Source organism: Neofelis nebulosa, chromosome 4 (assembly GCF_028018385.1).
Source record: "Neofelis nebulosa isolate mNeoNeb1 chromosome 4, mNeoNeb1.pri, whole genome shotgun sequence".
NCBI classification, from domain to species: domain Eukaryota; kingdom Metazoa; phylum Chordata; class Mammalia; order Carnivora; family Felidae; genus Neofelis; species Neofelis nebulosa.
This window is the reverse complement of record NC_080785.1, coordinates 162,918,801-162,933,841: the sequence shown is the minus strand read 5'-3', so window position 1 is coordinate 162,933,841 and position 15,041 is coordinate 162,918,801. Positions and strand designations below refer to the sequence as shown.

At 42.1% G+C, this 15,041-nt stretch overlaps 1 protein-coding gene across 3 annotated transcripts in view; it reads right to left on the bottom strand.

The window, feature by feature from the left end:
* LOC131511048 (zinc finger protein 426-like) overlaps positions 1–15,041 on the bottom strand; it is a 35,037-nt gene continuing 19,996 nt past the window's right edge. Inside the window, exons 1-7 of one of the 3 annotated variants that reach the window (XM_058728865.1) lie at positions 14,095–14,631; positions 6,820–6,873; positions 6,247–6,335; positions 5,513–5,639; positions 4,614–4,694; positions 3,851–3,933; positions 1–3,399 (exon numbers count right to left, since the gene is read on the bottom strand). In XM_058728865.1, the coding sequence (XP_058584848.1) occupies positions 2,215–3,399; positions 3,851–3,933; positions 4,614–4,694; positions 5,513–5,639; positions 6,247–6,335; positions 6,820–6,844 (1,590 nt within the window). In that variant the 5' untranslated portion in view covers positions 6,845–6,873; positions 14,095–14,631 and the 3' untranslated portion in view covers positions 1–2,214. Of the gene's footprint in view, positions 3,400–3,850; positions 3,934–4,613; positions 4,695–5,512; positions 5,640–6,246; positions 6,336–6,819; positions 6,874–14,094; positions 14,632–15,041 lie in introns of those variants that run through there. The other 2 variants (XM_058728866.1, XM_058728868.1) reach the window with 2 other exon arrangements.

Sequence of the window (15,041 nt, the reverse complement as noted above, 5' to 3'; positions counted from 1 at the left end):
TTCATTATATCCAAATTGAGTTTTTTCTATAATTACAAGATTGGTTCAACATTGGAAAATCAATTAATCATACTTAGAAACACACAAATATATGGAAATCTAAGCAATGACAGAAGTGGCACTATCGAGAGATAAAAAGAAAGATTATCTTTTCAATAAATGGTCCAGGTAATTTTGATATCTAAGCAAGAGAGACAATCAGACACAGAGTCATACCATACACTAAAGTACTTCAGATGGGTTACATAAATACAAAAATATGAGATCACAGAATATATATAAACAAGGTACAACAAAATATCTGGATACATGAGAAAATTATAAATCTGACTCACAAAACTAAGAACTTTTCATTAAGAAAACATGAAAAATAAACAGACTTCTGGCACTTTTTCCACTTCATATACAACTTTGTTATCCACTAATACCAGAGATTCGGAGCTCACCTGTTTGACTTATCTCATGCAGCACTTAATAACGATATTACTATTAGTCCAAGTAGTTAGATAAGGCCAACCTGCAGTACTTACCTCAACCGTAAAGTCAAGGACTTAGTCTCATTTGACTGTGAACAAGTTCGGTTAGGTAAGACATGTAGGCTTTGAGATGACTAATTATGTCACCTAAGGAAGGCCAATGTATTATATGCTGCAACCCACTCAAAGCAGTGAAGACCACACCCATACCCAAGAGAATCACACTGTAACCCAATCTCATCCAAACACAAACATACCACAAATGTGCCCAGGTCACTTCTGATCAGGATTTATCATTAAGCTTGATCCGGAATGTTCTACACTGGTTTCATTAAGCCCCATAGGAAGTGACATTAAGCAGCTGCAGCCTCCATGGCCACCCACAACATAACCAAAGGCTACTCAAGTGTCACAGGTATAATGAATGTGTTAACACAAAATTGAAACTAGGTTGTGATGGTCTGTGTCTCTATCCAAAGACCACTTTCAAGAACTGCCAGTGATGCATCAAGTACATCAGGATACCAGGACCTGCCATAATCACATGGTTTTGTGTTTTATAGCATACAAAAGGATGAGAAACTAACCAAGTCACATGCCAGATGCAGTTGTTCCTGAACACACACACAAATGACATAATTGTTCTTCCAGGATGTGGTGATGTAAGAACAAAGAGAACATTCTCCATTCCCAACCTCTCACTGGGAAGCTACCAAAAATTAACACATTATTTCCTTCCCTACTACTGGGAGTCTTGCTCTCCTTCTAGGACCATGAAATTAGGATGTATACCCACACCATTCCTAAAGTCTTTCCTGACCCAAAGGATCAAGTGTGAGAGGAACAAGAGCATTTCCAGAAAATTTAGAGACATATGTCACCCACCTTGGCCAGCAGGAGGGAATACAGATGGATTCCATGAGCAGTGAACTAATTCAAGTGGTCACCATCTTCACAGTATTAGACAAGGTCCATACAACTAGAGAACCCAGGTGGTTTGAATAGCATTAAGTCTAAAACTGCTAGTCTCACATGGGTCTAGACTGCAACCTGGTGTAGAAACTTGACTAGAATAGCACAGATAGCTGAATAAAGAAAGCCAAAATATTCCGAAAAATAGTGGGGGTAGAGTGGCACATGTTCACAGGTCTACAAAACCATCCTATTAGCGGAGTTCCACACGTCTCTTACACATTGAACAACTTCACTGTTGTTCCAGCGTGGGTTGTAGGGTGTCCTGATTGCTTTCCAACATTGCTTAACTTCATACAAGATCTAGTTAGGGAGTTCTTCCATGTATTCAATAGGACACCTGTAGACTTTCCCACATTTCTCATATTCAGTCGGTATCCCTCCAATGTGGCTTCTTTCGTGTTTTTGAAATGAACTGGAAAAACTGAGGCTTTCCCACGTTTATCATGTATGTAAGTCTTCTATCCATTGTGCATTTTTAGGTGTTTTAGTAAGTCATGACGACAATGTGAAGGCTTTATCACATTCTTTACATTCACAGTTTCTCTCTGGGGTCAATTTTTACATGTTGAGTTAGGCTTGAGGAAACAGTGAAGGCCTTCAGTCAGTGTGTACATTCAAAGGACTTGTCTCCAGTGGGACTTCAAATGTGTATTTACAGATGTGGAAGTGGTGTAGGCTTTCCCACATTCCATACACTCACAGGGCTTCGCTCTAGTGTGAGTTCTCAAATGGAATTTCCCACGTTCACCACTTCCTAGGTCTTCTATCCATTGTGAGTTCGTAAATGTTTTTTAAGGAATGAGGGCCAAGCAAAAGCTTTTCCACATTCCTTACATTGATAGGGTTTCACTCCAGTGTGAACTGTTAAATGTCCAATTAAGCCTGAGGAAAGATGGAAGGATTTCCCACATTCCTTGCATTCATAGGGTTTCTCTCCAGTGTGGATTCTCAAATGTTCATTAAGTCGTGAGGAGTTAATGAAGGCTTTCCCACATTCCTTGCATTTATATGGCCTCTCTCCAGTGTGAATTCTCAAATGTGCTTTAAGAATTGAGGAACTACTGAGGGCTTTCCCGCATTCCTTACATTTATAGGGCTTCTCACCACTGTGAGTTTGAACATGTCTACGAAAGCCTGAGATCCAAGCAAAGCATTTCCCACATTCCTGACATTCAAAGGGCTTCTCTCCAGTATGAATTCTCAAATGATGATTAAGATATGAGGAACTACTGAGGGCTTTCCCACATATCATACATTTATAAGGCTTCTCACCAGTGTGAGTTTGAACATGATTACGAAGCATTGAGGGCCACTGGAAGTGTTTCCCGCATTCTTTACATTCATAGGGCTTCTCTCCAGTGTGAATCATAAAATGTATATAAAGGTGTGAGGAAGTGTAGAAAGATTTTCCACATTCGCTACACACAAATGGTTTTATTCCAGCGTGAAATCGACTGATGTGTTTATTGAGACGTTTCACATTTGCGTAACACTTCCCACACTCCCTACATTCATATGGTTCTCTAACCGTGTGCATTTGCATATACACAGGGTGACCTGCTGAGGGAACTGAGATCCCTGGAAATGGAAGCATCCATTCATAGAGGTCTCCTCCACCGTGACTTCTCCCCTGTGTCTGAAAGTGGGAATGACTAATGAACGTCATCCCACAGCCACTATTTTCAGAAGGCTTCTCTGCCAGACTGGTTCTCTCATACATGCTGTGTGGAGTCAGGTGGAAGACTTTACCACCCTGACTCAACTCAGAAAGCTTCTCTCTCGTAGAGCTTTCCTTTTGCAGAGGACGGAAGCTGTTGGCATACTGAGTATGCTCAAAAGTGTTCTCTCTATTTTCCGTTCTCATGTGTGTCTTAAGGAGTAAGTGTTGGCTTAAGATTTTCCCACTTTGCTCATACTCAGAGAGCTCTGCTCCCTGGTGGGTCCTTTCCTGTTGATAAACAGATGAAAGTTGATGATCGGATTTTCAGATTCATTACAGATTTCACACTTATAAAGCTAAAAACATGATGATTCTTCCCATTTTCATACATAAACACAGCTCCTGCTGACTGCTTTCAAGTTAAATGAGGGAACTCCTCTGACAAAAACCGATGCCATCTACTCTGCTCTTAGAAACATTCCATTAAAATTGTAGGAAAATGTTTAGACTCAATCCCTCTTATATATGTGGAAACTTGTACTTGTGGTATCTAGGAAGCAACAACTTCCAAGACAGGTTTGGATTATCCTCCCAAATCATAATCGAGTATCTCTGAATTGCTTTCTCTTGGATGAATGCCACTCGTCTCAAATACCTCCTACTTGCACTGATTTTATAACAAAACTACCAATCTTTTTTTTAACGTGGAAAAATAGGAGATATCACAACTCAACCTTACTTTTTGAATTTCTCTGGCTGTTTTTCCTTCCCCCAAATCCTGGAGAGATGGTGACTCTTTGCTTTGATGTTGAGTTTGCCATTCTAAAGTAAAACAAATGTAAGCATTTGCAGAAACAAATGACAGGTTAAACAATTAAAAAAAGATAAGACTCAGTTTTCTTTACTTTCATATTAAAAACTGTGAAAAAGGGGGCACATGGGTAGATCAGTCAGTTTAGCATCTGATTCTTGATTTTGGCTCAGGTCATGATCTCACGGTTTTGAGATTGAGCCCCATGTCAGGCTCCATGCCAACAGGTGGAGCCTGCTTGGGATTCTCTCTCTCTCAAAATAAACATTTTAAAAAAGTGTTGATAAAACAATAAAGAAAAAAGATTTCAGCAGTCTGTCTATGGGAAAATTTGGCACTAAGTGCAGATGGTCAAACTTTGGTGGTCTGCTAAAAAATAATTTTTGGAAAATTAAATATAGTGAGCAAAAACAGACTATTATCAAGGTAGAAAAGTAGGAAACCTCTGGACAACTAAGTTTACCAAAATGATATCTTAAAGAAGAAACAGAACAGGTCACTTTGTGACATCATAGAAAGCTTAAGTAAAAGAGGGAAGGAAGTTAAAGATACGCAAAAACATCAGAGACAAATGGTTTCAGCACTATGAGACAAAATGAATCTTAAATTTTACACATTGCGAGTATGCCATATTTCAGACTGACTAGTAACATTCTTCTCATTCACCAGCGATATCTGTCACAACACTCACCTGGGAAAACTCCTTTCTCCACTGTCCTCAACTCTTCTTGTTCCAACCTAGCTACTAGGCTGGGTTTTGACTGTTGATATCCTGTCCAGGGGGAAAGGTACATTAATAGAAGAGGACTGTGTAAGAAATGACAAAGCTTCTGATGAAAACAGTAAAATCATTTCAAAAGGACTAGAAAAGCAAATCAAAAGATTACTTATCTCTGACTCTGAAAGCCTAACCCAAAGGTATGTACACATTTACAGAGCACATAGACATTTATTCAAACAGCAAATAAAGGAGGTGAGGAAAGGAGACCTTCCTTTTGATGGGGAAAGCACTAAAGCTATAGTACTCAAATGCTGGATGGAGTGTGTTGCAATCATCAGGATGGCTTATTGAACACAGAAGACAGGGCAACAGCACCAGCTTTATAATTCAGAATGTCAAAAGTAGGGTCTGATTTGGGGCATCTGGGTGGCTCAGTCAGTTAAGCGTCCAACTTCAGCTCAGGTCATGATCTTGTGGTCTATGAGTTCGAGCCCCACGTCAGGTTCTGTGCTAACAGCTCGGAGTCTGGAGGCTGCTTCCAATTCTGTGTGTCCCTCTCTCTGCCCCTCCCCAGCTTGTGCTGTGTGTCTCTCTCTCAAAAATAAATAAACATTAAAAATATATATATGTTAAAAACAAAACCCAGGGTCTGACAACGTAAATTCCTAACAATGATGGTGTTAGTTACTATTGGCCCTAATACCACATTTATGGAAAACCCATTAAAGATTACAACCCATTAGTGCAGGGACTATGCATCTCTTATTTCCAATTATGTTTCAGATTAGGCATCACCAAGGCTGGAACACCAAAAATACATAGTACAAATTTGTTCCTAAAGATGTTACAAGGAATGTTGGCAGCCTTACCTACTGTGACCAGGTTCTGGTAGTTCTCCAGCATCACGTTTCTGTATAGGTTTCTCTGAGAGAGGTCCAGTAATATCCACTCCTCCTGGGTGAAGTCCAATGCCACGTCGTCAAAGGTCACTGCAATCTAAACCATCACACCAGGATTGGCTTGAGACAAGAAACATCTCCGCCAACATTCATGGGAGAATGAGGACGGGAGACTCAATACCGATGCAGGGTTATGAGGTTTCTCATTATCCTCCCATGGTTCTGTGGTCCTAGGTACTCTTCTCTCAATCTAGACTCACTCACTGCTCCTCTCCACTCATATGGTTTTAATGTCACCTTTTAAACAAGACCTTATGTCAGCTTAACCACAGTAGTAGGTCTTCAGTTTCCTCTACTAGAACACACTCCTGAGCATGCTACAGATTCTTCATAAACAGCACAGAATAACTGAATTCTTTGAGAAAAGGACACTTATACTATCATGTCAGAGCTCACAGCAAGGCGGAAGCCTGCATTTGGAATCCATGAGCTTCCAGATTGATTACCGAAATACCAGAATTTTTTCAGGGTAATCCCTTTTTGATAGGAGAGTTTCTACTTCCAGAGGAAACTCATCTGGGGACTCAGTCCTTGTCTGGAGTTTATTTGCTTTAGGAAGCTCAGGACACAGGTGTGCCTAGAAACAATGTGTTCACCTGGTGGATGTAAATATGGCTTTCTGTTGATTGATATGTTTTTATTACCTGATTATAATTTTTCGGTCTGACAGCCACCATCCCTTCTATCTCTGTGTTTTCCTCAGGATGGGAGAAAGGATTCCTAGAAAGAAGATCTTGGGGAATGGAAAGGATACTTCAGAATACAGAATTGACCCTACTTCCCAGAATCACCCACCTGAAAATCATTCCATCCTAATTTAAGATCCCCATATATCCCTGCATGAGAAATCTCACAGAAACACACACTACTGCCATAAAATACAACAGCCCTGCCTTACCTGGAGCCAGAAAAGGGACTTGCTAGACATGCTACCCATGAAGAAAGAGGTCATGGTCTTATTTTACAGGTATGGAAACTTAGCCCCTAAAACATTTGGTTCTTTATTTGCCCAAAATAATAAAACTCATCAATGAGATTATGTACCACCAATTCCCAACACACACACCAGGAAGCTTAGATAATAGCACTCTCTGGCATATTTCAGCTCTTTCTAAAAGAACAGCAGTATGACTAATTTAGGACCAGGTTGTTGGACTCCAGGTTGTGTGGGGATGACCTTTAGAATTCTCTGGAAATGAGAATCAATAATGACTTACCATAGGTCAAGTCAATGGTTGCCATCCTGGGAGAGTGACGGTGAAGTCTACCTACTGGGAAATTTGATCACTTCAGTACAACTTATGAATCTAGGTGAATATGACAATCTTCATTATTCTTGACATTGGGATACCCACAGTCCTTTTCATACCAATCATTAATCAGCAAGCATTGCCAATCCATCATCAAACATCACACATTAGCTGTCTCTCTGAAGGTGGTATGTGGGAAATGACTGAAAATGATATAATCTATGGCATGAAAGTCACTAATATCAATTACCATTCACTGCAAATCAGTATATGACAGATACCGGTCTCACTAACTTTATGTATACCAGCTCACTTAATTAGCATAACAACCCATTTCAATAGATATCACTAGCCCTACTTAATAGCTGATAAAGCTAGATTCATAGAACACTAATCATTGGTCCACCACCCTCCAATTAGGAAAAAGAAATCCAGATTTGAATGCAGATAGGCTTGTCTCAAATGTGTGATCTGAGGTTCTTATTCGCAAATATGATCAGTTGTCAATCTAGACCTGCACTGTCCAGTTTAGTAGCCACCAGTCACATACGCTATTGAGTACCTGATATGCAGTTAGTAAAACAGGATTTTAAATTTTGTTTAGGTAAACTTAAATACATCTACATTCTCAACTGTATTTATTACATGCACATACAAAGTACATGTCATAAAAATTCTACGTCCAGTGAATTTTGAAATCTTACTATGACTTAAAGAATTTAAGATACTTCCATTTTAGCAGTGCCTGAGTGGCTCAGTCATTTAAGTGTCCAACTTCAGCTCAGGTCATGATCTCACTACTTGTGGGTTCGAGCCCTGCAGCAGGCTCTGTGCCAACAGCTCAGAGCCTGGAGTCTGCTTCAGATTCTGTGTCTCCCTCTCTGCCCCTCCCCTGCTGGTGCTGTCTGTCTCTCAAAAATGAATAAACATTAAAAAAAAATTTGAAGAAAATTTAAAAAATAAAAAAAAAAATACTTCAATTCTTATATGGGTTACATGCTGAAATATTTGGAATAGATGGGATAAAGTACATTATTACGTATGATCTCTTTTTGTTTATTTCATGTACAGAAAAGCTTTAATCATATACATGGCCTGCAGGTCATATGTCCATTGGCTAGTATTAGCCTAGAATACTGCTGGACATTATATAGAAGAGAAAAATGAAGTGTTTTATTTAGTTAATACCTTGAGCTTTGGTTGATGGAGCTTACAGTGGCTTGGAGCCCTGAACCTCCTTTTTTAAGTTATCATAATAGGTTTATTCTTTCATTCTTTCCACAAACAATTAAGATAATTGTGGTCCTGTGCTAGGCAGAAAACAGTGAAATATACAAAAAATGTCCCAGGATTTAATGACCCAACATTCCTAAGGGACAAGATACTCAATTATTAATGGATACATCCATTCATAAGTGCTTATGGAGGAAAAACTCAAATAGGTGAGAAAATAAAGACTATCCTATATATAAGCACAAAGGTATACATGAATATTTTGGATTGCTTCTTGGGCAAGGTAAAGACAGAAAAAGAAAAAAACCATAGGCTGTTCCAAACAGGACCCAAAAATATATGAAAAATAATGATGGAAGGATTTTAAAGACTCAGAAGACATTTCAAGTATTCAGCAGCTTCAACGGGTCTTGACTGAGGCTCAGTTCAGTTAAGGTTTGCCCACTTCCCCTTACCCTGGCAAAGGAGCAATGCCAAATCAGTCTGTGTTTCACACTGGTCTATTTTATGAGTCTTCCCAGAAAACCTTCTTTTTGTATTATCATTTGTTTTTCACCAGGTTTTTATATTTACTCCATTGTTAATAAGGCTTCCTTCTTGCCTGGGTGGCTCAGTCGGCTAAGTATCTGACTTCAGCTCAGATCATGATCTCACAGCTCTTGAGTTCGAGCCCTGCATCAGGCTCTGAGCTATTAGCTGGAGCCTGCTTCAGATTCTATGTCTCCCTCTCTTTCTGCCCCTCCCCTACTTGTGCTCTCTCTGTCTCTCTCAAAAATAAAACATTAAAAAAAATCATAAGGCTTCCTTCTCACTTTAATATCTTTTAACCCGATACAGTTCAAACGATAACTCCTATGTTAAAGACTAATGACTCTTGGGGCACCAGGGTAGCTCAGTCAGTTAAGGATCCTACTCTTGATTTCAGCTCAGGTCATGATCTCACAGTTCACTGGCTCGAGACGGCATCAGGCTCCACGCTGACAGTGTGGAGCCTCCTTGGGATGGTCTCTCCCCCACTCTCTCTCTCTCTACCCCTCCCACACGTGTGCACACACTCTCTGATAAATAAATGAACTTACAAAAATTAATGACTTTTCAATAAATTAAACACAGAACAGCAGCCCAAATGCTGATCTACAAAACTGAATCCAAATGATGGTAAACACGAGAAGTTCCAGTTTCTTTACCATAAATGAAATTAACCCTCATGACCCAAAAATCTTTTTTTCCAAGAATTCTTATTCTACAGGTGAAAAGACCAGAACCCTGAAAATAACAAGCTGTCACAAACAGTGCATCTCAAATGCTAGTATAGGTTGCACTTACTCCTAGAGGTCTCAAAATGGGGCCTTTGGGCTGAATAAGCCCACAAATGTGTTTACTTTTGTGGCACGTGCACAAACATTTTTCCATTTGGTTTTGTTTCCTTTTCTGATGGAGATGTAAGTGCTATGCAATCAAAGGTGTAGATCTTAAGGATTTTCTGGATGAGCTCTAACAACTGTAGTTACCTTATCAGTCTTGAAAAAAATAGAGAATGGACAGCATATTGAACTTCTAAAAACACAGACAACATACTCGTCTCCCTGAAAAGCCCTCTTCAGCCTTCTAGTTCACTCCCTCACCCTAATTCCAGACAATCTGTTTCTGATTTCTTTCAGTTTCTATCAGTTCCTAGATAGGTTACTCAGTTTGTAAAACGTTTACAAATATATATGCTGACTTTTTTCTATTTAAAGAAACAATAAGGGAAAAACATTCTTAAGTCTCCCAGTGAATTTTGGACTTGTCCATTTTTTCTTATGTTTCTGTCAAGCATTGGTTTATACCTTGTGCAATATTATTGGGTACATACAAATCTTGAAATTGAATCATATTAGAGATATTGAATCATCTACCGTAAAGAACTCTATGTGTAGTAATGATTTATGACAATGCTGTCTGACATGGAGATCCATTTTCTTTTGGAGAGCTCTTTGGGTATCAAAGATGCCCTTTATTTTCCAATACGTGACATAGGCCCTGGCTCAGTGAGGGCACCAAGTGATTGCTGACTGACAGACAAAGACCCCAGAGTCCCTACGTCACTCAAAGCACATCTAACTAGGAGCGCCTGGCTGGCTCAGTCAACAGGGCATACAACTCTGGATCACAGGGTCATGAGCTCAAGCCCCAAGGTAGGTGTGGAGGCTCATTTAATAAAAAAAAGTTTAATTTATAAAAAACACAGTACATCTATCTAGATTACATTGAAATAACAGTCCCTGACAAAATATATATCCCAGGTTTTAGGAGATGTAGTTAAGTACTCTAATATGAGTGTGGGGTCTCATGCTTCTGAGCACTCACCCACCAGCTAGGGCATGTCTGTAAACTTCTTCCCCACAGAACCCCTAATGTGGATACTCGGGTGCTGTTTCTTATACCTGCTGTCACCCATGGTTCCCTCCACTCATCTGCTCACCAGTCATGGCTTGACTGTAATCCAGAGGTTTTCAAATGCTTGCCCATTGTGCCAACTACCTCTGCCCCAGGCAACCCAGCAAACTTCTTTACAACCAGTTGACTGCAATGATATCACTGACAATAAGGTCTGACCCAGTCTTGGGGTGAAGGGCCCTGTACAAATGTGAACTTCCCTATTACTCTCCATCACCTGTAGGGTCTGTGAGTTGTTTGTATCTCTGTTACTCTTCCAATGTATATCAACAAATCAAGGAGTGGGGTACCTGGATGGTTAAGCATCCGACTCTTGCTTTTAGCTCAGGTCATGATCTCACAGTTGTGTGGGTTCAAGCCCCAAGTAGGGCTCTGCACCCATAGCACAGTAATTTTTTAAAAAATCTTAACTCCAGGGGCGCCTGGGTGGCTCAGTCGGTTAAGCATCCAATTTCGGCTCAGGTATCTCAGTCTGTGGGTTCAAGCCCCACGTCAGGCTCTATGCTGACAGCTCAGAGCCTAGGGCCTGCTTCAGATTCTGTGTCTCCCCACCTTCTCAAAAATGAACAGTAAAAAAAAATTCTTTTTTAATAAAAATAAATAAATAAAAAGTCCAATGAACTCAGATTAAACACAGCTATAGCTTCTAAATGTATCTGCAATATAGACATTCTTGCCAACTGGCAGAATTCCCGTATCTCTGACCTGTAGGGTAAGGGCCATTATAGTAGGAAAAGTTAAAAGGAGGATCCTGGAACTCCCCACCACTGGATATAATCATCCAGGAATAATACTGACACTGCTGAGGGAACTGCAAAGACTAACACCAACATCCAGTTTGCCCAAAGACTGGGAAATAGAGGATTGGCTTTGAAGAAATAAACCATGGACATCTATAATCACCTCAAGACCAATTCCAGAAACCTAAACTAAACCTAAACTGTACTGGGTTGACACATTTTGTCTATCCTTGTATTTGTTTATTTATGTGCATGTATTTATTTGCATAAACTAGGCTTTCACTTCTGCTACATCCTTCCCATTTTGATTACTATACAAGCTATTACAGGATAACAGTTTTTAGGTAAAATATTTTCATGAGACTGTGACTAAATTTGAGGAGTACTTTACAAATGGACTGTGATGGAGATCAAATGACACTTGATGTACATTTAAAACTCCTTACGCAATATAATTAGGTACACATCACCCACAAAATAGTTTGTGACAGATTTGAAGCCTCTGAAACTGAAGTTCGGAAACTAAAACTGACAGGCCTGTTTCTGCAAATGAAGTTTTGTTTTTTTAATGTTTATTTATTTTTGAGAGAGACAGAGACAGAACGCAAGTGGGTTAGGGCAGAGAGAGAGGGAGACACAGAATCCCAAGCAGACTCCAGGCTCCGAGCTGTCAGCACAGAGCCCGACGTGGGGCTCGAACTCACAAGCTGTGACATCATGACCTGAGCGAAGTCAGACACTCAACAGACTGAGCAACCCAGGCACCCCCCTTTTTTTTTTTTAATTTTTTTTACTGTGCAAATGAAGTTTTACTAGACAAAACCACACACATTTGTTTAGTAAGGGGTATGGTTGCTTGCGCAACTACAAAGGCAGAGCTGAAGAATTCCAGGCCGGATGGCCAGCAAAGCAGAATGTACTCAATGCAAGAGGACTTCAGCCACCTCCACTTTAACCTCAAACTTTCTAACTGATTAAGGTCTTCTTTCCAGGTTCCCTCTTAACTCAGACAAAAGACCATGTGGGCAAACGATCCCCTGATGGAAACCTAAACTTCCCCCTTCGGCAAGAAGTACTGCCTGAGCCACAAGACCCTGCATGATGGACTCCAAGACAGTAATGGACCTGATCTTCACAGCCCACCTGCACTTACTCACTAACCTTTACCTGGCATTCTTATATGAACCTGTATTTTCAGCACTTTAGCTACATTACTACCTGAGCCTTTTCAGACAAAAAGTTGGCAAGCCTGGTTACTGGACTCACTTATCAGTGTATGAAATTACAGAAAATAAAGACAGCATGCAAGGCACCTGGGGTGACTCAGTCGATTAAGCATGGATTTGGGAGGACAGGGGTGTTGAGTGGCTTAGTCCGTTCAGCGTCCGACGTCAGCTCAGGTCATGATTCCAGTTTCTGAGTTCCAGCCCTGTATCAGGCTCTCTACTGTCAGCAGGGAGCCCGCTTTGGACCTCTGTTCCCCTATCTCTCTGGACCTACCCCACTCGCGCCCACTCTCTCGAAAATTAAAAAAATTAAAAATAAAAATAAATTAAAAAAATAAAAAGGCGGACTTCAGCTCAAGTCATGATCTGTTTGTGAGTTTGAGCCCCACAGTGGGCTCTCTGCTGTCAGCTCAGAGCCCGCTTGGGAACCTCCGTCCCTCTCTCTCTCACTGCCCCTCCCCCACTCAGTCTCCCTCTCCCCAAAATAAACAAACATTTAAAATAAATAAATAGGGGCGCCTGGGGTGGCTCCAAGCGTCGGACTTCCGCTCAAGTCAGGATCTGGTGTTCACGGGTCTGAACCCTGGGTGGAGCTCTTGTGCTGAGAGCGCAGGGCCTGGAGCCTGCTTCAGATTCTACCTCTCCCTCTCTCTCTCTCTGCCCCTCCCCCGCTCACACTCGGTCTTTCTCAAAAAAAAAAAAAAAAAAAACATTAAAAAAAAATTAAATAAAGACAGCACGGAAACATCAGGAATCTCAGAAACTCTGAGTTTCGCAAAGAGTGTGTGAGGCTTCCAAGTCAGTATCATGAAGAAACAATGGCTCTGCCCCAAGTTAGAAGAGCCTAAGAGACAAACAATTGTCATATATAAACCTTGAATACATCCGAGATCCAAAACATATTCTGAGGTAAAGTGGAAAATTTTACTTTTTATACAGTACATATTGCATAACATTTTTAATTTTCGCGGCTGAATCACTGTATTATGATTTCAGTAGTAAAACCTCATACTTAAAACATGCATTTCTGAGTATTTAAAGGTCATGTATCATGTCTACAATTTATTTCCTATTTACTCGCAAACAACCCGCTAAAAAATACATTTCTTTATCCAAAGAGCGCAACCACGCAAAATGCGAAAATGGGTGAATCTGCTTCGGTGCACATTCATAGCAACAGTTGCTTACATTTCCTTTAGGTTTAAGATTTTACTAAAAAAATGTCGGGAAAAAACTTAGTCCAAATGCCCTGTTAATGGGAAATCCAGTTATTCTGAAAATGGAGTATTCACGCCTCCATTCTTTTCTCCCGGACTCCCTGGCTCGCAACTTGGTGGGAATGGACAGGCTCAGGAGGGTCTCAGGAAAAGCGACGTGAAAACGGTTTCTCTTTAGTACAAAGACCAGTGGAGCACGTGTGTATAACTAGGTACTGAAACATGCACACTACACACAGCCGAGAAAGCATATCACCTGCCTAAGACAGTGTGTCCCGAAGAAAAGACGAGCGCAGACAAAGCCACATTCTCAGATAAAACTGCCTCTTCCCTTCCCCACCGAAAGGAAACACAGGCCCCGCTGACCCAACTTTCCAGAACGCTCACCGGCCGGGTCCCTGAGGCTGCGAGTAACGGGGCGGAGTCTGGGCCACTCCCAGCAGCAGAAACTCTTTTCCTTTGGGACAAAAGTCACAAAGGCCGCTTGCACGCTGCAGGACAGGCGAGCACAGTGGCCACGAACACCCCGCGCACGCGCCCTCCCACAGCAGGACCACAGCGGCTCCGCGCCAGAACCGCCGGCCTCAGCGGCCTGTCGGGCGGTCTAGGCGGATGCGAGCCGCGCGGCCCGGCCGTTAAGCAGGCCCATCGGCGACCCCGACTAAAACCGGCCTTGGACTCCCACGTCCTGCCTCCCTTCACGCCTTCCCCACCACAGCGAGCCCACGTCCAACCACCAGCAGCCCAACGTGCTCAATGCTGCGCGAAGCAGCAGGCGAAGAAACTCCGGCGAACGCGTGACACCACTTCCGCTTCCTGCCGGGAACCGGGGGCGGGGCTTCCACCTCAGACGGCGGAACTGGGCTTCCCTCGGGCGTGGGCTTCGCGCTGGGCCTGAGGCCTGGATCCCGCCCGGAGGACAAGGCTGGGGCAGGAACCAGGTATGGGGGCGCGGCTACGGGCGGGGGCGGGACCCTGCGCGGGGCGGGGTGGGGACCGAGCCGGGGGTGGGGGGCGGGCCCCAGCTCCCTGGGGCGGTGGCAGGGCGCCAATGGGCTCAACCCCACATCCTGCGCAGTCATGGTTTCCTGCCGGCCTCCCTGCACGTCCTGGAGACTCTACGGTCGTTGTCCTTGTCGTTAAGCCCGAGAGTCCGTCACATAGTCTGTCTACCGCATTCAGTCCATCCCGTCTCTAGGCCTTGATTTCCTCTGATTGTCGTTTACGTTGGACACGACGCTAAAGTCTAGTCGTTGATGCCTTGCTTTCATTGTTATGACAGTTCCTGTAAGTCTTTCCTTTTTCTGTGTCAAATATGCATATCTGTTTTTGTG